Here is a 22,035-nt window from a genome sequence, read left to right on the forward strand (position 1 = left end):
TTATTGAGCGGACGAAATCTGGCACTCAATTTTTCAAGCAAGTGTTGTCAGTTCCAGTGTTTAATCAAATTTGTCAATTGTATCAAAAGAGCGAGAGATCGCTAACTTTCATGTTTAGACTGCATTTGCCTTTGTTTATGTCTCTTGATTAGGCCGGCGAAATTTGACGGCTCACCTTTTCAAGCAATAGTTGTCAGTTCTAGTGTTGGATCAAATTTGTCAATCATATAGGGGAGAAATATCGCTAACTGTCATGTTTAAAATGTATTTACTATTCTTAGGATTCACGCTTCCTTCATCCAAACGGACCCAAAATAAAATTAGCTTAGAGATTTTCAAATAATGAAGTTTATTGAAGTTTTGATGTTCTACACGTCTACTAGCTTATTTTTCCATAATATGTTCTAATCCACAAATACGCGAAAATCAAATGGAAAACAATAAAAATAGACAATAAACCGAGGAAAATTCTATTTGTTTACTCTTCTAAAGACTTAATCTATGTTGTTTCTGTGCAAGGGCAATTCCGTTGAGATCTATAAATGAAAGAATGACTCTCAGACATGAGGAACGTTACGAGTGATTAGTCCTTCAAATATGACGTAAAGGTCTTTGTTTCCTGGGCCAAAAATCTCATCAGCTTTTCTTAAGGTTTCCTGAAAATATGTTACACGAAGACCACGATAAGAAGATTAAATACATTTCGAAATATGTCAAAAAGATAAAATAGTTTTAGGTTTGAATTCGTACGCACCTCTCTAGTTTGCTTTTGTGAGTTCAATTCCTTTACATTAGCTAGAAATGCACCAAATTGTTCATACGACAATCGACTCCTGGATGAAAAGAAAGGAGATTGATTTTCGGTAGCTGGTGTGTCGGAACGAACAGTGCTTTGAACATAAATAATCACAAAACAAAAGTATTTTTCGAAACCGAAATATATTTTCTATTTCGATCCAAATATTTTTTTTAGATTTAGTAATGTGTTTTGTTTGTACCTGACTTGGCGGAAGAATTCTTTCCCGTCAACACGAGTTCGACCAGATTGAGATCCCGTTTCATAAGGAGAACTTGATATTGAACTCTGATACGTAGGTGGTAAAGAAGAGAATACCGATGCTCTATCTTCAAGCATTCCTCTCGACGATGAAAATGACATCGAATGTCGCCTTGGAGATGCTGGTTTTGAAATTCTTCTTGGAGATACTGATGCAGAAAGAATTGGAGGGGAGCCAGGAGGAGTAAGCTTTGGTGTACTATTATATGATGCTAGTACAGGACCTTGAGATGTCCTATATCTTGGTGCTGCCATGAGAACATAAACAACAAAATCAAGCTTTTCAATTAAGAATATGTTTTGATAATCCCACATCGTTTGTGGAAAGGGAAGGTGACCATGTCATCAATGTGAAGGAATGCCGAGCCCTTTTTTCTTCTAAAGACATTAAGATTCGGACCCTAGTCGAAAAGCGTGACATATTAGCTAGTTTTTGGGGTGACAGAGGCCAAACTAAAGTGGGCGACCCCGACCCGTCAGTTCATAAGAATGAGGAAAAGCCTCACGTCTGAGATTCGAACAAAAACTAGAAAAGAAGACAACGAGAACTAAAGATTCGGATCGAAAAGGCGCAAAAAGTTGTTAGTTTAGCTTTGAGACTGAAAGAAGAAATAAGTGCTTACTTTCTATCTCGACCGAACTAGCTTCCTCATGGAAAGAACTTTCTGTTTCTGAAAATTGACTCCTCATTGAAGATGACTTAGAAGGTGGTAATGTAGTATCATCATCTGTTAAAAGAACCAGAGATTTTTACTCAACAATGGTGGTAGACAATTTATAGTCATTTCCAACAATTCAAACAATATAATGTACCTCCATGGATTGATCCAGATGAAACACTTCCACTGGTTTCCATCTGTTTTGTAGTCTTCGAAACTTCTTGATGTAAGCGTTTCGGAAGCTTAAAAAATAATAAACATTTACAGTATTATATCAAGGATCGAGATCGGACGATTAAGAAAAAAGTTAATATATTAGAAGATCAACTTATCTAGTTTCCTAGAAACCTATGAAACCTTAATTCAGTCTACAAATATAAGCGAATTCTAGCTAATTAGTTCATTGAGTGGCAGAGAGTGAATGTAGCTAAGAGTAATTTTAAAAGTGCCTCCCACAAATGTTATTGCCTTATTGCCATCCCCTTTCATCACAATTTTCTTCCAAAATTTTCCACGAGGATGCCTAACATTTTCGAGGGCGGCACTTAAAATTACCCTACGATTAATAACCCACAATACAATTTAGTCGATCATATCTTTCTCCGTGGATCTTCGGCTGAAGCACGTTACAACAGAATACAGATTGCGCCTAAATATTGCCTACGACATGTATATTTAACAAATTCTAACTCCAGACGATGTGAGATAATGCTAAAACATCGGAAGGTGTCTACAAAAGATAACTTACGATACTTTCTTCATCTTCTTGAAGTGACTGCATAAGTGTCTTTTTGAAGACCTCTAACTGCAAAATTTTCGAAATAAATAATCAAAAAGTAAGTAGACAACTTAAAAAGGCAAGAACATTGTAACCTCAGATCCGCTTACAAGTGGACCGCCCTATATCGCTACCAATTTTGACCGGACTACGGTCCAACCATGACCCAAAAAGGCCAAACTTCAATTTTCACGGCGACGCTTACATTGAAAGTTTAGCCTTTTGGGATCATGGTTGGGCCAAGTAGCATTTTCCACTCTTTAACAGAATTAGATGTTACAAAAATGTTACTCGGCCTTAGTTTTGGAGCCAACAACAAGCAGGTTGGGGTCATGGTTGGGCCAAGTAGCATTTCCCACTCTTTAATAGAATTAGATGTTACAAAAATGTTAATTGGCCCTAGTTTTGGAGCTAACAACAACCAGAATGGTGATGTGGCTGTATCCAATTGGTCAGTCCATTTGGGGAGAAACGGGTCGACCAATGGGAGCCAACCACATCAACATTCTAGCAGTGTTGGGCTCCAAAATTTGGGCCGAATAACATTACTCTTATTAAAGACTCTATATAAAGGTTAACAAATACAGAAATGTTATTTGGTCCAAATTGAGGGCTGACTACAATTTGAAATCTGATGTTATTGCTCTCTATAGTTTGGGACATTTCTCTCTCCACATACCAGAACTAATGGGAGACTGTTACATCAGATTTCGAGCTGTAATCAACCTCATTTTCCGACCAAATAACATCTCTTTAACGAATAATACCACATACTCTTTCAGGTTAAGGTAGGCCCCGATTTCGGGCCAAATAGCATCTCTCAAACTTAAATTCAAAGTTTGGTATTTTCAGGTCATGGTAGGGGCCTTTCAACAAAAAAAAAAAAAGGTCATGGTAGGGGCGTAGGGCCGAGTAGCATTTTCCAATCTTCAATAGAATTACAAATTGGTACACTCTTCAATAAAAGTTAACAAATAACACCACATAATTTACCTTGGAGACATCTCGGTTAAGTTTTTTAACGGCGTTAGATAGAGACTCATTTTCTTTCAATAACATCTCCTGCAACAAACCAACCAATTAATTTTTTTTTAGAGAGAGAAAGTGGAAGTGTAAGAGAAGAAGAAGAAAGCCAAATTGAATAATTCAGACCTTTTCTTGTTCAATTTGAACTAGTTTATCAGTAGTTAAAGAAAGAGAAGAATCAAGGGATTGAATCTGAGATTGTAAATTGGATATGAGTTCATCTTTCTCTTGAATTTCTGCTTGAAGAAGGGTAGACTCTGTTTCGAGCTTCGAAACCCGAGTTGAGAGAGCAAGTGATGTGATTTTTCGAGCTATATCAAGTTGTTGAAAGGGATCAGATGGGAGAAGGGTAAGTAGATCTTCTGGTAGATCGAATTTTGGGGAAGGAGATGATGAATATGATGGTGATGGTGATTCATTTTCTACCATTTTTTGTGTTCCTCTGTATTACTTACTCTGTAAGAGAGAGAGAGAGAGGGTAGAGATAGAGAATGTGTGAGTTTGAAGGGGGTGAGGGGAATGAGTGGTTTGGTATGATAGATTATCCAATTTGATGGGAAGTTGAGGATTTGAGATGAGACAAAGACATTATTTTCCCTTTCCCAAAATTATTATTTCCTAAAATTGTTGTGTTGTGGTTTTTTCATTGACTTTGTGTGGTGGTGGTGGGGGGGGGGGGGGGGGGAGTCTGAGGCATTTCCAGACATTTGAGAGTCTATGAAAGTCCGAGGCATTCGATTGTAGACAAAATATGTTTCAGACTTTGGTGGACTTCATAGTTTGATGAATTTGTGAAGGATTTGGGACAAATTTGGAAGCCAAAATGTCTTTCAAAAAACAAGAGACATTTGAAGTCCATCATGTGATCAAACAACAATAATAATATTAAAATAATAAATGTCTACCAAATGTCCATCAATGTCTACAAATATTCACAGATGTTTACGAAAGTCGAAAAATATATTTTTGAAATGTTAGTATAAATATATTATTTCATGTGATTAAACAATAATAATAATATTAAAATAATAAATGTCTACCAAATGTCCATCAATGTCCACAAATATTCACAGATGTCTACGAAAGTCGAAAAATATATTTTTGAAATGTTAGTATAAACATATTATTTCATGTGATTAAACAATAATAATAATATTAAAATAGTAAATGTCTACCAAATGTCCATCAATGTCCACAATATTTACAAATGTCTACGAAAGTCGAAAAATATATTTTTGAAATGTTAGTATAAATATATTATTTCATGTAATTAAAAAATAATAATAATATTAAAATAATAAATATCTACCAAATGTCCATCAATGTCCACAAATATTCACAGATGTTTACGAAAGTCGAAAAATATATTTTTGAAATGTTAGTATTAATATATTATTTCATGTGATTAAATAATAATAATAATAATATTAAAATAATAAATGTCTACCAAATGTCCATCAATGTCCACAAATATTCACAAATGTCTACAAAAGTCGAAAAATATATTTTTGATTAGCACAAATATAATATGCATTACACATTTTGTCAATGGACTCAAGAGCTTAAAATGTCCCCAGGACATTTTGTCTATGGATCAAATGTCTTGAAATGTCTATAAAGACATTTTGTCTACAAACTCTCAATGTCTTGAAAATGTCTATGAACACATGTTGTCTATAATAACTCATCTGAAATGTCTTGAAATGTCTACGGGACATTTTGTCTATGAAAGTCTGTGAAAGTCCCGCTCCACTACCCCCCCCCCCCCCCCCCCCTTAATCTGACTCCTGTTAGTGACACGTGTTTAAATCACGCTTATTAGTTGGAGGTTGGAGCACAATATTGATTCTACAGTATTTAAGACGTTACGAACTTATGATGCTAATGTCGATTTGAAAAAGGGCTACAGTTCAAAAAAGAATATGATAAAGAAAAAGGAGCAATGGTAAAGAATAAGAAAAACTAACCATACTTTAGGATAGAAATTCTACATGGTCGTCTTGATTCGCGGTTCAATGAATCAGAATGATCAAAGTACAGATCACGACAAGTCACAAAAAAATTTCGTCCTGAGACTGTTTAGTTTTTCTTGTTTCTTGACATTTTTAAAGAAAAAGACATGATAGAAAAATAGAAAAGGATTTCTAGACTACTGATAAAATCAGAAAAAAAAAATTAAAAAACGCGTGTTTTCTCCCTTTGATGCATGGGCCACTAGCATAAGCACCACTTAACAACATTTTGATCGTGGTTGTCCAATGGGGGTTTATATCAATTGGTTCAAAGAAAACGGGGTGGAGTATATATTGAAAAAAAAGTAGGCATGAAGGTCAACACTTGAGATATAATAGTCATTCACATTATTTAAGACATGGAACTCTTAAGTGGGATTTGTTTTGTGTTTTTCTCAAATTTATCAAAAAGTAACACTGAGTTAGTCATTTGAACAAGTCATATAACAAAATTTTCTGATATATAAGTCTAATCAATTTAGATGTCAAGTCTGATCTCATATCTAGCTCACCGCTTACGAAGAAAACACAAAAACTTACGAAGAAAACACAAAAACTATCTGACTCCACGTCATTATGTCATCCTCTAAGTCACCCTCTAAGTCATTGTAGCATCTCCCATTTATAAAGGGAAATGATAGAGTGACTTAGAATTTGGTACTTAGAGGATGACATATTTCCCCATTTGGAAACAAAAGCGGTCCCCACAATAGTCAAACTTTGAAAAAACTTTGTCTTTTAGTGTTTTTTAGTGTACTCCACGTCATTATGTCATCCTCTAAGTCACCCTCTAAGTCATTGTAGCATCTCCCATTTAAGGGAAATGATAGAGTGACTTAGAATTTGGTACTTAGAGGATGACATATTTCCCCATTTGGAAACAAAAGCGGTCCCCACAATAGTCAAACTTTGAAAAAACTTTGTCTTTTAGTGTTTTTTAGTGTACTCCACGTCATTATGTCATCCTCTAAGTCACCCTCTAAGTCATTGTAGCATCTCCCATTTATAAAGGGAAATGATAGAGTGACTTAGAATTTGGTACTTAGAGGATGACATATTTCCCCATTTGGAAACAAAAGCGGTCCCCACAATAGTCAAACTTTGAAAAAACTTTGTCTTTTAGTGTTTTTTAGTGTACTCCACGTCATTATGTCATCCTCTAAGTCACCCTCTAAGTCATTGTAGCATCTCCCATTTATAAAGGGAAATGATAGAGTGACTTAGAATTTGGTACTTAGAGGATGACATATTTCCCCATTTGGAAACAAAAGCGGTCCCCACAATAGTCAAACTTTGAAAAAACTTTGTCTTTTAGTGTTTTTTAGTGTACTCCACGTCATTATGTCATCCTCTAAGTCACCCTCTAAGTCATTGTAGCATCTCCCATTTATAAAGGGAAATGATAGAGTGACTTAGAATTTGGTACTTAGAGGATGACATATTTCCCCATTTGGAAACAAAAGCGGTCCCCACAATAGTCAAACTTTGAAAAAACTTTGTCTTTTAGTGTTTTTTAGTGTACTCCACGTCATTATGTCATCCTCTAAGTCACCCTCCAAGTCATTGTAGCATCTCCCATTTATAAAGGGAAATGATAGAGTGACTTAGAATTTGGTACTTAGAGGATGACATATTTCCCCATTTGGAAACAAAAGCGGTCCCCACAATAGTCAAACTTTGAAAAAACTTTGTCTTTTAGTGTTTTTTAGTGTACTCCACGTCATTATGTCATCCTCTAAGTCACCCTCTAAGTCATTGTAGCATCTCCCATTTATAAATAAACAAATGTCTATTCATAATCATATTTTCACCTAACAAATGAATATATCAATTAAAATTATTTACATGTCATTCCGTGAATGGACAAAAAATCTAATTTGTTTTACTCTTCTATAGTTCTACATACTTAATCTATGTCCTTTTTGTGCTAGGGAGATCCGCCTTGAGATCTACAAAGGAATGTATAACTCTCAAACTTGATAAGCTTTTCGATTGATTTGTCCTTCAAATAAGACATAAATGTCTTTGTTTCATAGACCAAAAACCTCATGCTTCTCGTAAGGTTTCCTGAAAGTGGTTTACACGAAGACCACAATAAGAAGTTCGAACACATTTCATATTATGTCGAGAGGGGAATTTTTATTTTACCAACAAATTCAGATATACCTCTCTAGCTTGTGTGTGTGAGTTCAATTCTCTTCCATTAGTTATAAACACACTAAATTGTTTGTTGGACTCCTGTATGAGAAGAAAAGGAGATTAAGTTTCGTGAGCTGATACGTTAGAAGGAACATTGTTTTCACGAAAATAATCACAAAACAAAAAGTGTATATTGGGACCAACTTTTTTTTCGGTATTTTGATCCAAATATGTTGAAATTTGGTATTGTGTTTGTAAGAGGTAGTTTCCAAATTGAGATAGGTTCCAATTTATGGCTTGTGGCGGTTTGGAATCCTAGAGGCGGTTTGGAAACCCAATGGTGAGGCGGTTTAGTTTGGTAGGCGGTTTGGTTGCTAAAATTGGCTTCAAATCACCGGCTTATATTAATTATAAATAGGGGTCTTGAGTGCTTGTATCATCACCACCACAATCAACACAACTACTCAACAACAACTCTTCTTTAGAGAGCTAGAGAGAGAGAGAGAGCAAGTGAGAGAAATTTTTCATAGTTTTTTAGCGGTGTTAAATTTCTCGGTCGTCGAAGATTTAGTATAGAAAGTTAATTTCTATACGGTACCATCTTGGGACGAACTTGCGGGTTGTGTGAGTCGTCTTCATCTATCCTTCAATAAAGATTTCTTGTTCGCCCGAGGACGTAGGCTTTAAAGCCGAACCTCGTTAAATTCTGTTCACATATTGATTTTGACTTAGCTTTTCGATTAATCTTCATAATCGGATCAATTTCTAGGATAGGTTCAATAGCTTCCGCGACTTTTAGTTATAACAATTGGTACCAGAGCCTTGTTGAGATTGAACGAAGAGAAGATGGGATCGAGAAGTGGTACGGTCAAAGCAGGAAAATATGAGATAGAGAAGTTCAATGGGAAAAACGATTTTTCTTATTGGCGGATGCAGATGAAGAATCTGTTAATGTCGCAGAACTTACACAAGACGTTGACGGGAAAGAAACCAGGAGATATGTCAGATGAGGATTGGGAAGAGTTAGACCTCGAAGCACGAGCTACCATTATGTTGTGTCTTGAGAGGGACGTGGCGTTCCTAGTAGACGAAGAAACAAGGGCGGCGGGTGTGTGGTTAAAGCTAGAAAGCAGTTTCATGACGAAAACTTTAACGAATTGGGTCTACTTAAAATCCAAATTATTCACATGTAGAATGGGAGAGGGTTCTTCTATTCAAGAATATGTGAATAGGTTTGACAGGATTATCTCGGATTTGAAGGATATTGATGTTAAGGTTGAGGATGAGGACCAAGCCCTCATATTGTTACTTTCATTACCTAAATCCTATGAGAACCTTGTTCAAACTTTGATGCTTGTTGGTGATAGTCTAACCATGGAAGAGACGAGAAATTCGCTATTAGCAGATGACCTTCGTAAGGTTGCTACTAGCAGTATGGCGTCGGGTGGAGTAGACAAGGATCAAGCACAAGGGTTGTTTGTAACGAGGGGGAGGAGTAATGAACGGAGAAAGGGAAAGGGCTGGAAATCTAGATCCAAATCTAGAAGCTCTTTCAAGAAAACGTGCTTTAGTTGTGGTGAGCTTGGCCACTTTAAAGCGGTTTGTCCAAAGAGAAAGTTGAAGCAAAAGAACGAAGGCTACAAGGAGAAACAAGAGATGCAAGAGGCGGGATATGTGTCAGAAGAGGCGGACGAATGTTTCTCGGTGACAGAGGTGTCTGAGAAGATCTTCGATAAGTGGATGCTTGATTCAGGGGCGTCACACCATATGTGCCCAAATAGAGAGATGTTTACTACCCGATAGGAGTATAGATGGTGGTACAGTTATACTGGGTGATGATAGTATATGTAAAACTGTGGGACTCGGAACAATACGGATCAAGATGCACGATGGAGTGGTGAGAACATTGACGGACGTAAGACACATACCCGATTTGCGGAAAAATCTAATTTCCCTTGGTGTGTTGGAGCGGAACGGCTGTAAGATAATTATAGAGAATGGCTCCATAAAAGTCGTTAAGGGTTCTTTGGTGGTAATGAGAGGTACTCGTTACGGTAATTTATACAAACTTTTGGGGACAACAATTACTGGAGATGTAGCAGTAGGAATCATTGGAAGGGATCCAACGGCTAGTACGAGGCTTTGGCATATGCGCCTTGGGCATATGTCAGAAAAGGGTTTATCTTTAATGTGCGGGAAAGGCTTGTTGAAGGACATGAAGAAGCCTTGCATGGAGTTTTGTGAGCATTGTGTGTTCGGGAAGGCACACAGGGTGACGTTCTCTTCAAGCAAGCACAGGAGCAAAGAGGTATTAGACTACGTACATACCGATGTCTGGGGACCGACAAAGTTACCTTCCAAGGGTGGTTCCAGGTATTTTGTTACATTCTTTGATGATCATTCGAGATTTGTCTGGCTTTATTTTCTGAAGCATAAGAATGAGGTATTCAACACATTCCTGGTGTGGAAAACAATGGTTGAGAACAAAACTGGTCGAAAGCTGAAGACGTTAAGGTCGGATAATGGGACCGAGTACACGGATGGGGCATTCAAGGAGTTTTGTAATCAGGAAGGCATTGTGAGGCACTGGACAGTAGTAAACACACCTCAGCAGAATGGAGTCGCAGAGAGATTGAACCGTACACTACTTGAGAAGGCTAGATGTATGCGCTCCAATTCGGGATTAGGCGTAGAATGGTGGGCAGAATCTGTTGCTACAGCTTGTTATATTGTGAACAGGTCTCCACATTCTTCTTTAGATGGCGGCATACCTTACGAGGTGTGGTCAGGTGAACATGCAGATTATGGGAGACTTAAGGTTTTCGGTTGTACGGCCTATTACCATGTTAAAGGTAACAAACTTGACAATAGAGCAAAGAAGGCAATTTTCTTAGGATATGCTACAGGAGTCAAGGGTTATCGGCTATGGTGTACGGAAGACAAGAAGTTTGTAATCAGCAGAGATGTGGTGTTTGATGAGTCATCTATTGTAGCTATGGCGAAAGCTACGGTGCCTAGTTGTGGTGATGTTGGGTCTACTAAAGCTCAAGTAGTGGAAGTAGAAGCCGAAGACCAACGGGTTTCTAGGAATCATGATCAGGTGGAGCATCAGGATAATACTCAGGATGAGAAAATTGATGAACCCGATCATGAGGAGGTTCAAGGGGAAGGTACACAAGTTTTACAACAACAACAGCAGGATGTTTCGGTACACACTAGGCCGAAACGGTTATATAAGCCGGTACAGAGGTTAGGGTCAGACAAACCTCTTAGGCATTATGGGCAGGCAAATCTTGTTGAATATGCACTCTCGGTGGAAGACGACGAGCCGGTCACCTTCAAACAAGCTATTACCGCGGAGGATAGAGAGAGTTGGTTGGTTGCTATGCAAGAAGAGATGGAGTCTCTTCACAAGAACAAGACATGGGAGGTTGTCCCATTGCCCGAAGGTAAGTCTGTTATTGGTTGTAAATGGGTGTACAAGAAGAAAGAGGATTCTTCCGAGATCAAAGGTACAAGGTATAAGGCAAGACTAGTGGCCAAGGGTTATGCACAGAAAGAAGGGGTCGACTACAATGAGATTTTCTCACCGGTCGTGAAACATACTTCTATTCGGGTGCTATTGAGTATTGTTGCTCACAGGGATCTTGAGCTGGAACAACTCGATGTTAAAACCGCCTTCTTGCACGGAGATTTGGAAGAAGAAATTTATATGGCTCAACCTGAGGGATACAAGGTTGAGGGTAAAGAAAATCAAGTATGTCGTTTGAGGAAGTCTCTTTACGGATTGAAACAATCCCCTCGCCAATGGTACAAACGATTTGATTTTTTCATGCTAAAGCATGGTTTTCGCAGAAGTGACTATGATTGTTGTGTATACATCAAAAAGCTTCGCGAAGGTGACTTTATTTATCTCCTTTTGTATGTGGATGACATGCTTATTGCTTCTCGAAGCATGGTGGAGATAAATAAGTTGAAATTTCAACTCAGTCAAGAGTTTGAGATGAAAGACATGGGCGCTGCAAAGAAGATACTGGGAATGGAGATTAAGAGAGAGCGGTCAAGTAAGAAACTATACTTGAATCAGAAAGGTTACGTCGAACGAGTAGTCTCTCGATTCGGGATGCAGAATGCGAAGGCGGTGTCAACACCTTTGGCACCACACTTCAGGCTCTCGGGAAAACAATCTCCCACTACTACGGTGGAGAAGGATCATATGGATCGTGTACCGTATGCTAGTGCAGTTGGCAGTTTGATGTACGCTATGGTGTGTACTCGTCCAGATATTTCACAGGCGGTCAGTGTGGTTAGCAGGTTTATGGCAAACCCGGGGAAGACACATTGGGAAGCTGTGAAGTGGGTCTTGAGGTACTTGAAGGGTACCGTTGATACGGGTTTGTGCTTTGGTGGAGACACATGTCAGGTAAGCGGTTATGTTGACTCAGATTATGCTAGCGATCTAGATAGAAGACGATCTACTACTGGTTTTGTATTTAGGGTACATGGTGCTCCAGTTAGTTGGCGATCGATGTTACAATCTACAGTTGCTTTATCTACTACGGAGGTCGAGTATATGGCTATGGCCGAGGGTGTGAAGGAAGCATTGTGGTTGTGGGGTCTTCTGGATGATCTAGGGATTAAGCAGGAGTGCGTGGATGTATGGTGTGATAGTCAAAGTGCGATTCACTTGGCGAAGAATCAGGTCCATCATACTCGTACTAAGCATATCGATGTCAGGTATCACTTTGTACGAGATGTCATAGAGGAAGGTGATGTTTCTCTAATGAAGGTACACACAGATGAGAATCCCGCGGACATGTTGACTAAAGTGGTGACATGTAGCAAGTTTCAGCATTGCCTGGAATTGCTACAAATCGGCTCGTGTTAAGTTGCCCGAAAGGGCGTAATGGCGACAAGGTTATCTTTATGTGAAGGGTTGGTAGAACTACGGTAGGCTTGATCCTGTAAAAGGGTACGTAGGCAACCATGGTCATATGGTGCAGTCGGATGAAGTTACAAGAAACAGATATATCTTACAAGGAGTATCCTGGTGTTCGTCCAAAATTTGAAGAGTATCAAATTGTGTACGAGGTGGAGAATTGTAAGAGGTAGTTTCCAAATTGAGATAGGTTCCAATTTATGGCTTGTGGCGGTTTGGAATCCTAGAGGCGGTTTGGAAACCCAATGGTGAGGCGGTTTAGTTTGGTAGGCGGTTTGGTTGCTAAAATTGGCTTCAAATCACCGGCTTATATTAATTATAAATAGGGGTCTTGAGTGCTTGTATCATCACCACCACAATCAACACAACTACTCAACAACAACTCTTCTTTAGAGAGCTAGAGAGAGAGAGAGAGAGAGAGCAAGTGAGAGAAATTTTTCATAGTTTTTGAGCGGTGTTAAATTTCTCGGTCGTCGAAGATTTAGTATAGAAAGTTAATTTCTATACGGTACCATCTTGGGACGAACTTGCGGGTTGTGTGAGTCGTCTTCATCTATCCTTCAATAAAGATTTCTTGTTCGCCCGAGGACGTAGGCTTTAAAGCCGAACCTCGTTAAATTCTGTTCGCATATTTAGATTTGGCTTAGCTTTTCGATTAATCTTCATAATCGGATCAATTTCTAGGATAGGTTCGATAGCTTCCGCGACTTTTAGTTATAACAGTGTTTTGCATGTACCTTACTTGTTGGAAGATTTCCTTCACATCAACACGAATTCTACCTAGATTGATATTCCATTTCATGAGAACTTGATATTGAGCTCTTATCGATGTTTCAATTATCGGTTTTGAAGTTTCGAAGGGTATTTGGCTAGCCTTAGATGATAATATCTGAGGTAATGTCTGAGTTTCTATTTATAGAGAGGTCTCTAAAAAAAGGTATTAAACCCTCAAACACATCCAAAATCTTCTCATTTTATGACCTATTCTTATGTTAAAGATCTAATTTAATACAAGATTAGACATTCCATCAAGTTTAATGATAATCATTATCCAAAATTTAGTAGTTCGTTATTTTCTTTTAACTAAATATAGTATGCTAATCTATAGGTCTAATCTAAATCATGGGTGTCCAAATTTAACCAAACCCATTCACTTATTTCCATTCAAAATTGTCTTTTATATCATTTTATTCTCCATTCTCTGTTTCTCTTTTATTCATAGCTAGACTGAAGAGATGTCGAACGTTGAAGTTGTAGAGAATGGAGATAGACCGCAAGAAGGTGTAACAGAGCCGCTTATTGTTAAACGGGTCTCGTTTCGTGAAGATGAAGAAGCTCAGTTGGGAAACAAGAACGATGGAGGATCTATATTTATGGTTTTGCTTAGTACTTTTGTTGCTGTTTGTGGATCTTTCGAATTTGGATCTTGTGTAAGTACTACTAGTAATTTCATTTGTATCTCTCATTCAACTTTAATTATATGTTATGTGTTTGACTAACTGGAACTACTTGGATGCAAATTACAATTTATCATTGACAGAATATTTTTTGAAAGTATGGACATGGGTTTGGGTGGTGGTGGTCGATGATGGTTGAGGCGGCTTGTGAAGGTGGTGGTGGTGGTTGTGAATTGTGATGGTGGTGGTGGTACTGGTGGGTGAAGGTGGTGAATGATGGATGGTGAGGAAGAATATGAGTTTGGGTTGGCATTGTTCATATAAGGAGTAATTTTGTCATGTGCCCCACGTGCCATTAGCAGGCTCACTACTTAACTAGAACTTGCAGAAAAAATCGAAAATAGGGGTCTCTCCGTTAGTTTAGAAAAACAGGGGTCAATGCCAAATATCACAAAATAATTGAGGATCTATATCAAAATAACCCTTCTTTCTTTCCTATTTCCTGTATGGAGTTTGAAGCTGGATCCAGTTCTTACTTGTCAAGAATATTCTTGTAGGTTGGATTTTCTGCACCTACCCAATCTGGAATCACATCTGATCTTGGTCTTTCCCTATCACAGGTGATTTTTCTATAACATAACTGCATAAGATAATTATGTGATGAATTTTCGTTTGATATATTTAATAAAAGAAACAACGGTTTTGTTTCATATAACGTCTCAGTATTCAGTATTTGGTTCGATAGCGACAATTGGTGCCATGGTTGGGGCAATAACAAGTGGTCGAATTGCAGACTATTTCGGTAGAAAAGGGGTTAGTTTAAATGTTTAACTTTCAGATACATATAACTTTTTTCTTTTCTTCCAGACGTCTCGATTTTTTCTTATTTTATTGTTAAATTTTAACAGGCAATGAGGATATCATCCGTTTTCTGCATTGCAGGATGGTTAGCAGTTTACTACTCTAAGGTTTTTACGTCATCTCTATTGTCAAACTTATATAAGAAATGTATTAAGTCATGTATTTGTTTTCGGTTTATTTTTCGATTGACCACTTAGATAGGTTACTCATGTAGCCCCCCTACTTTGTAAATAATGTCGATAAGACCCCTTTTAATTTTTCTCATCATCCACGCACAGTTAAGTCTGATTTTAACTTTCCAAAGTTACCCTTCCTTTTGTACTTATTTCTTTCTCTTTGTTCACTCATCTATTTTTGTCTCTTTTTTTCATCCACTTCATCACCTTCAAAGAAAAAAAAATTGAGATATCTTATTAGAAATCTCCAAATATTTTTTTTCTCCTTTTCCATCCTTTTTCATATTCACATTCTTCCTAGCTCATCTTCATCTCCCTCAAACTCTAAGAAATAATCTCATTTCCCTTGTCCTTCGACGCACAAAGGTGTACTCGTATAATTGTTGAATAAAAAAAGAACCTATTATTTAACAAGAAATGCGTAATTGGTAACCATCTTACTATATTTTTGTTTTTTAGGGTGTTGTCTCACTTGACCTTGGAAGAGTTTGCACAGGATATGGAATGGGAGTGCTCTCTTATGTGGTATAGTTTTATTTCTTTTCCCTGAGTATGGATACTGTCTCGGCATCATTGTTTCGAACATCTTAACATATTTTCTTTCAAGGTCGAAGTACCATTTTATATAATGAACTAATTAGTAATGAATGAGCAGGTACCCGTGTTCATAGCTGAAATCGCTCCGAAGAATCTTAGAGGAGGACTTGCTACTCTTAATCAGGTAAAAGAATAAAAAACAAGAATCGCATCTGACGATATTTGATCGAAGTACAAGTAAAAAAATTAAAATATCTCTACTTGTTCGTTTGCAGCTTATGATCGTTACTGGCGTATCGTTTACCTTCATCATAGGAACAGTTGTGTCATGGAGAACACTAGCACTAATTGGTAAATTTCAACCAGATACTTCAAATTCAAAAAGAAAAAATCGAGTTAGGCAAGAAATAGAGGTGGTTGATACTTGAGGAGCAAGAGATTAGCATGTCGGAAACTTGATTTTTACATGAATATATTTGCAGGAATTCTCCCATGCTTTGTTCTCGTTTTCGGCCTTTTCTTCATCCCCGAGTCTCCCAGATGGCTGGTAAGAAACTAAAGCGACATATGTACTTGCGAACTAAAATCCAATAGGGGGTTAGATAGCTCACCTTCACAGAGTTACTCTGGTAGGAGCCCAAACTAAAACGACGATAAAAATATTTCGAACGCAAAACATGCAAAGACATACATATGATGAACCTGAACTAGCATACAATAGCAGACTTAATTAGTTGCCTGCTCATAATTGACTCTGAAGGAGATTTGTCCAAAAAACTCTACAAGACATTTGCTAGTGCTGGTATGAGATAGTACTAGCTAATGCAGAAAGACGAACCCGACTTATGGCTTATAGATGTGTAATATATACAGGCAAAGGTTGGTGAAAAACAAGGGTTCGAAGTGGCACTACGAAAGCTTCGTGGTAAAGATGCCGATATTTCCGAGGAAACCATTGATATTCAAGTAAATTTTTACCAAATTTAACCTCATTACGAAAGCAATATAGAGGTGACGATGGACTAATCGTTTCATATATTTCGGCTTGGCAGGATTATATACGAACACTCGAAACCCTCCCACAAGCCAAAATTTTCGACTTGTTCGATAGGAAATACTTAGTTTCTGTCACTGTGAGTCTTTCATCAAGCTCTACAACTTCATCTTCTCTTCTAGTTGTGTATCTTGTTTTAAAATTTTAGGTCATCAGGTTGGTGTTGGATTAATGGTGATACAACAATTTGGAGGTATCAATGGACTCTGTTTTTACCTTAGTCACATTTTCGAAGCGGCAGGTAAGATCACTCTCACGTATATAATTCTGTTCCTAAGCTTCTTTAGCTACTACATTATAGTTAACAAAAGTCGTTTTATACGTGTTTTTTTAGGGTTTCCGGCCGACTTAGGGACTATTATCTACGCATGTATTCAGGTTTGTAGCGATCTCAATACTAATTTCAAAAGCCAAACTCCGAACATCAAAGACTAAAAAAAGATGATCGTGTACATTTTTTTTGTAGGTTCCGATAACTGGATTAGGAGCAATTTTAATGGATAAAGCTGGAAGAAGACCTCTTCTCTTCGTAAGTATTAGATCTTTAACTGAACTATTATACCGAAGAACAGACAAGCCAAGAAAGCAGTAACGAAAGTAAACAATCACACATAATACGAGAGATTTTGTGGTTCGGTTGGTGAGACATATTCGATGACAAACAATAGCGCGATTCTCACTATGGATGAATAACCAGACTATAGAGATAGGGTTTTAGTACTTGTAACTTACTGAAAACCCTAGCACTCTGGCCGCCTCTAACTCTCTCCTCAACCAAAATTATGATCTTAACTCGACGATTCATTATTCAGGTTTCAGTCTCAGGATTACTCGCCGGTTGTCTTTTGCTTGCAGCTTCTTTCTTCATGAAGGTAGCTTTCGAATCTATATATCAATCCTAAACAACTATGTTTTCATTCAATTTGTATAAATTCTGTACGCCAATGATATTCTTTTCAGGTCCACGAATTATCGCTCGAATGGGTACCTGCTCTCGCACTCACCGGCATTCTGGTCAGTACGAAAATCCCACACATACACACACATATACACGCATATATCATCTTGCAAGATTTCTATCGATTGACATAGTTATGAACTCATTTACGCGTTTTATTTTGCTACTATCAGACCTTTATAGGTTTTTTCTCGATAGGCATGGGTGCTGTTCCTTGGGTTATAATGTCGGAGGTATAACGATTATATGCAAATTTTGTTATTCTCTATTATCGTCTTCATCGTTTCGAGATTAGCTTTCAGAGTCTAAGTTGAGGATTGTTCTTGTTTTAGGTATTCCCATTGAATGTGAAGGGAACAGCAGGAAGTTTGGTGACTTTGGTGAACTGGATTGGATCATGGGTAGTTTCATTTACTTTCAATTTCCTCATGAGCTGGAGTTCATATGGTAAATATCGAAAACATAACTAGTTCATATTTTCAATCGACGAGTGTGTTTGGTGTTCTTGGGCCTATCTCAGTTTCTCAACCGATATTGGACTATCCTGGCAGTCTTCCGCTCACTCATCCATATTCAACTCTAATAGACTTACTCGAAGTTATGTTGTTTTCAGGTACATTCTTATTATATGGTGCAGTTAATGCTTCAGCTCTTATATTCATCGCAAAGATAGTACCAGAAACGAAAGGTCGAACTCTTGAAGAAATTCAGGTTTCTATGAACAAATCATAAGGCGTGGAAGAAGGGGACAATGGTTGAGTTTGCCATTACTTCTTTTTAACAGATAAAAAGTATATTTTTTGTACATCATATTTCATTTGAAACGCTGATAAGTTGAAAAGAAATACAAATGTGTACTTTTTGTTCGTAAAACAACTTATTTTAAAATCAAATGTGTTTTGTTGTGTCACAACATCATCTGAGACATTGATTGAGCCAATTGTCCTAGGAAAGTACCATATATCTTTCTTGAAATTTTTTTTAAATGTCGTATATAATAATAGAAGATGGTATCTTAAAATATACCGTCATCTTCAATAATTAAGATTATACCTCACAGACTTATATTTAAGAGTCTAAATTACATTAGATTACATCTCTCAAATTTATCTTCAAAGGTTAATGTTATACTTTCCAAACTTATTTTTAATGGCTAAGATTTCACTTCCCAATTTTATCTCCAAACATGAGTCATACCTTCGCCGGGTTATATTAGTTGTGTACTATATACTTTGATATGCTTACTTCTAACAGCCGATGAAGAAATAACCTAGCGGTGTCATATGGACATGAGTCGACCCAACCTCTGACTTGGGCTGAATTGACATTTTGGCACGACCCACCTAAAAGACAGTCTGATTGGAAGTCCATGGGCCAGCCCGACCAACCTAAAAGACCACCCAACCAAAAGCCCATCAGCCAACCCCACCCACCTAAAAGAGCCGTCCAGCCTAAGGCTCATGGGCTGGGCCGACCCGAATGACACCACTAAATCAAACTAGAAAGGCTAATACTCCACAAGAGAAAAGCAGTTTCCCTTTTCAAGAATGAATTCTTCCCTTGTAGTTGTTTAATGTGTTATAAAAGAATCATTCACTTTAACAAAAGTTTCTCATATTTGCTCCCCCTTTTCCTTTTCCTTTTTCTTTTAAAATTATTTTCACTCTTTTCCTCATTTTGAGAACAACCCTTTCTGTTAATAAGGTGGGCAAAGTAATTGCTTAAACAATGAGAATAATTGTATCTCTTTATAATAAAGGGAAACTATGATTTAAATAAAATAGTGCATAAAATATTTCAGAGAAATTAAAGCTTAAACAAGAGTTTACCTTCTCTCGTTGTAGTGGTCGGATAGTATCCCCTCTTAAATCTGTAACGTTCATGATATAATTTTGGTTGAGTAATTTGTCTCAAAATTTATTTTGTGTGAAGTCTTTTTACCGCCTTCAAGGAATAGATGACTGTAATTATAATAATGATGTATCTATATTCCTTGATCAACAGACTCTTGGGTTGCATATAAAATGGGTAGACAAAAATACCCTTCACTAGTTTAGCCATAGCCAAGTCAGAGTATAAAGTCGTGGAGTTTCTATGTCATAGAATTTTTGTTTATTTTTCTTTTTATGTTTCCAATATGTATCCAATAATATTAATAGTGAAAAGGAAAATAAAGTTTCTAGTAGGTAAAGGATTAAAGAATAAATCCAATTGGGACTAAATTCTGTCGACTATTTCAACGTGAATATGATGTTAATTATATAAAGAAGGAATAAAACATTTTGATTTTAATATAATAAGAATTAATTGTTAAACAATTTCATGATAGCTGTTTTTGACCAAATCCAGATCTTTTTTTATATGGAACCCCTGGATACTAATTAGACATATCTTCATATTTCATAAAAAAAAAAAAAAATTAGACATATCTTCGTCATATTAATAGGAAAGGAAAAAAGAGAACAAAATAAGGGTTATTTTTCGAAAGACCTCCACTTTGTGACCAGCTTCCAGCGAAGCTCCCTACTTTATCGAAAATATCTAGAAGGCTCCTTTTTTTCGTTACAGATAAATGTTTGTTATTCTCTCTCCTCCGTCTCATCAAATCTCTCTGTCATGTTATATCTCTCGCCACCTCATCATCTTCTTCGATAGGGTCGTCGGTCGGTCAAAAATTTCGACGACCGACGACCTTCATACTAAATAAAAAAAATCTTTCTTTTTCTCTCTCCACCTAACCTCTCTTCTCCTGAGAAAGTTTGTCAAAAAAGAAAATTCTCTCCTCTCTCTCACCAGATCTTCTACCAGATCTAGAAGATCTGCGAACTGACCTTCTAAATCTGGTGAACCAGACCTCCGGTTTGGAGAGGGGAGAAAAATATTTTTTTTTGTTTGTTTGAAAGTCTGAGACCGGAAAATTTTATGGTCGGCAACCTTCGCCGAAGAAGAAAGGCGAGGAGGAGAGAGAGAGATTTTTTTTTGAAGTATGAAGGTCGCCGGAATTTTTGACTGGCGGGCGTCCCTATCAGAAAAGATGATGAGGTGACGAGAAGCATGACGTGACAGAGAGAGGTGATGATATATGGAAGAGAGAGAGAATAACGGACATTTAACCGTAACTGAAAAAAAGGAATCCTCTAGATATTTTTGATAAACAAGAGGCTTTGTTGGAAACTGGTCCCAAAGTAAGGGTCCTTTCAGGAAATAACCCACACAATAATGTTGATATTGCATTGTTTTACTGATGGAATTCACTTATCTGACATGATAATTTACTCTTAAAAAACTTGACATAATCTGATACATGAATTATTCTTGATCATTAATCAGGTACTCAAATTCATCAAAAAAAAAAAAAAAGGTACTCAAATTCATCATGTTCCAAGAGATTTATTGTCCCATACCAACTTGACATTTATGGAAATATATTAAAAGAAAACAACCGTGTTACATCCACCAAAAATCTAGCGGAACTAAAATTGAACTTGGAAACCACTCTATTTAGATTATATCTTTTCGTTAGAGAGAGAGAGAGAGTTAAGTTTCAATCTGGACCGTTCATTTTTATTTCGGTTTTGTTTGTTATGTGACTTTTCGGTTCCTCTGTCATTTTCCCGAAAACATTTCAACATAAAAATTATTATAAAGTGGTCCAGTTGGGCCAACTAAAAAAAGTTGGGCCGACTACCCAATTGTGGGGCCCACACACCTCAATAATTTGAGTCTCTTGGATAGGGACAATTTTGACGCGGTTTATTAAATTACTAACGCCGTTAATAGTCAACCGTTAAGCACTAACGTTTTCAAAACAATTAAGGCCTAAAATTGAAGGGTATTTGACATATATCCCCACTATTTACTGATTTTGGAATTTACCCTCCCCCATTATCTTTCCGTTATTAGTTTACACATCAAGTGTGTTTTTTGCCATTATGTCCTAGTTAATGTGGGGTTTGTACCAATGAACACGTACAACCTATGACATAGATACCCCTCGCTAAATTAACTATTCTAACCAAAATCAATCACCACCACATTTACCAACCACCGAGCCACCTACACTGACCACCACTTTTGGCGTCTTCATCGAGCACCATCACCACTATTTTCATCTTCTACTTCTTCTTCGCCCATTACCACTAACACCATCACCTTGATGGTAGTGGTCAATAAAAATGGAGGGGAAGATGACGGTGGTCATGGTCAGTGGAGGAGAAGATGAAGATGATGGTGTAACAGTAGTGGTTGAAGAGCGTGGTGATTGATGGTGAAGAACACAACTTGGGTGTTGGAATTGTTGACACGAAAAAGATATTTTTGTTATGGATCACATGCGTCATAAGCACAAACACCACTTCACTAAAATTTTATCAAAAAAGTACTTGGAGAGTGAATCTATCGTATTTTCGACACACGGTCTACTTAACTGATATTTAACAGAA

General features: G+C 37.3%; 2 protein-coding genes across 2 annotated transcripts; one reads left to right on the plus strand and one right to left on the minus strand.

The window, feature by feature from the left end:
- Nucleotides 1-332: 332 nt before the first annotated feature.
- On the minus strand, nt 333-4,145 carry LOC147535973 (PH-response transcription factor). The gene is made up of 8 exons (XM_086641354.1): nt 3,647-4,145; nt 3,488-3,556; nt 2,465-2,521; nt 1,871-1,958; nt 1,681-1,785; nt 999-1,305; nt 755-833; nt 333-656 (listed from the first exon to the last, which is right to left on the minus strand). Exons 1-8 carry the CDS (start codon nt 3,947-3,949, stop codon nt 558-560), a joined length of 1,107 nt encoding a protein of 368 aa, XP_086497480.1. The 5' UTR covers nt 3,950-4,145; the 3' UTR covers nt 333-557.
- A 9,528-nt stretch (nt 4,146-13,673) lies between these two features.
- Nucleotides 13,674-18,503, plus strand: LOC147535974 (sugar transporter ERD6-like 7). Its single transcript, XM_086641355.1, has 18 exons — nt 13,674-14,040; nt 14,565-14,627; nt 14,731-14,820; nt 14,916-14,975; nt 15,504-15,569; nt 15,700-15,765; nt 15,857-15,932; nt 16,064-16,128; nt 16,455-16,547; nt 16,634-16,714; nt 16,792-16,876; nt 16,970-17,013; nt 17,102-17,164; nt 17,448-17,507; nt 17,596-17,649; nt 17,767-17,826; nt 17,926-18,040; nt 18,207-18,503. The coding sequence occupies exons 1-18, from the start codon at nt 13,846-13,848 to the stop codon at nt 18,323-18,325; spliced, it is 1,455 nt and encodes a 484-aa protein (XP_086497481.1). The 5' UTR covers nt 13,674-13,845; the 3' UTR covers nt 18,326-18,503.
- The last annotated feature ends 3,532 nt before the right edge of the window (nt 18,504-22,035 follow it).

The sequence above is a fragment of the Eschscholzia californica genome, unplaced genomic scaffold (genome assembly GCF_041429995.1).
Source record: "Eschscholzia californica isolate CP2 unplaced genomic scaffold, dmEscCali1.0.p SCAF_5, whole genome shotgun sequence".
Lineage (NCBI taxonomy): Eukaryota > Viridiplantae > Streptophyta > Magnoliopsida > Ranunculales > Papaveraceae > Eschscholzia > Eschscholzia californica.

What these genes read in the sequence shown, in the direction of transcription:
- LOC147535973 (XM_086641354.1), bottom strand. Translation starts at nt 3,949, where the DNA reads ATGGTAGAAAATGAATCACCATCACCATCATATTCATCATCTCCTTCC. An exon ending in ATCTGGATCAATCCATGGAG is followed by an intron (nt 1,786 to 1,870) that starts GTACATTATATT and finishes TTCTTTTAACAG; the next exon opens with ATGATGATACTACATTACCA. An exon ending in TAGTTCGGTCGAGATAGAAA is followed by an intron (nt 1,306 to 1,680) that starts GTAAGCACTTAT and finishes TTCTCATGGCAG; the next exon opens with CACCAAGATATAGGACATCT.
- LOC147535974 (XM_086641355.1), top strand. Translation starts at nt 13,846, where the DNA reads ATGTCGAACGTTGAAGTTGTAGAGAATGGAGATAGACCGCAAGAAGGT. An exon ending in TGGGAGTGCTCTCTTATGTG is followed by an intron (nt 15,570 to 15,699) that starts GTATAGTTTTAT and finishes ATGAATGAGCAG; the next exon opens with GTACCCGTGTTCATAGCTGA. An exon ending in CTTGGGTTATAATGTCGGAG is followed by an intron (nt 17,827 to 17,925) that starts GTATAACGATTA and finishes TTCTTGTTTTAG; the next exon opens with GTATTCCCATTGAATGTGAA.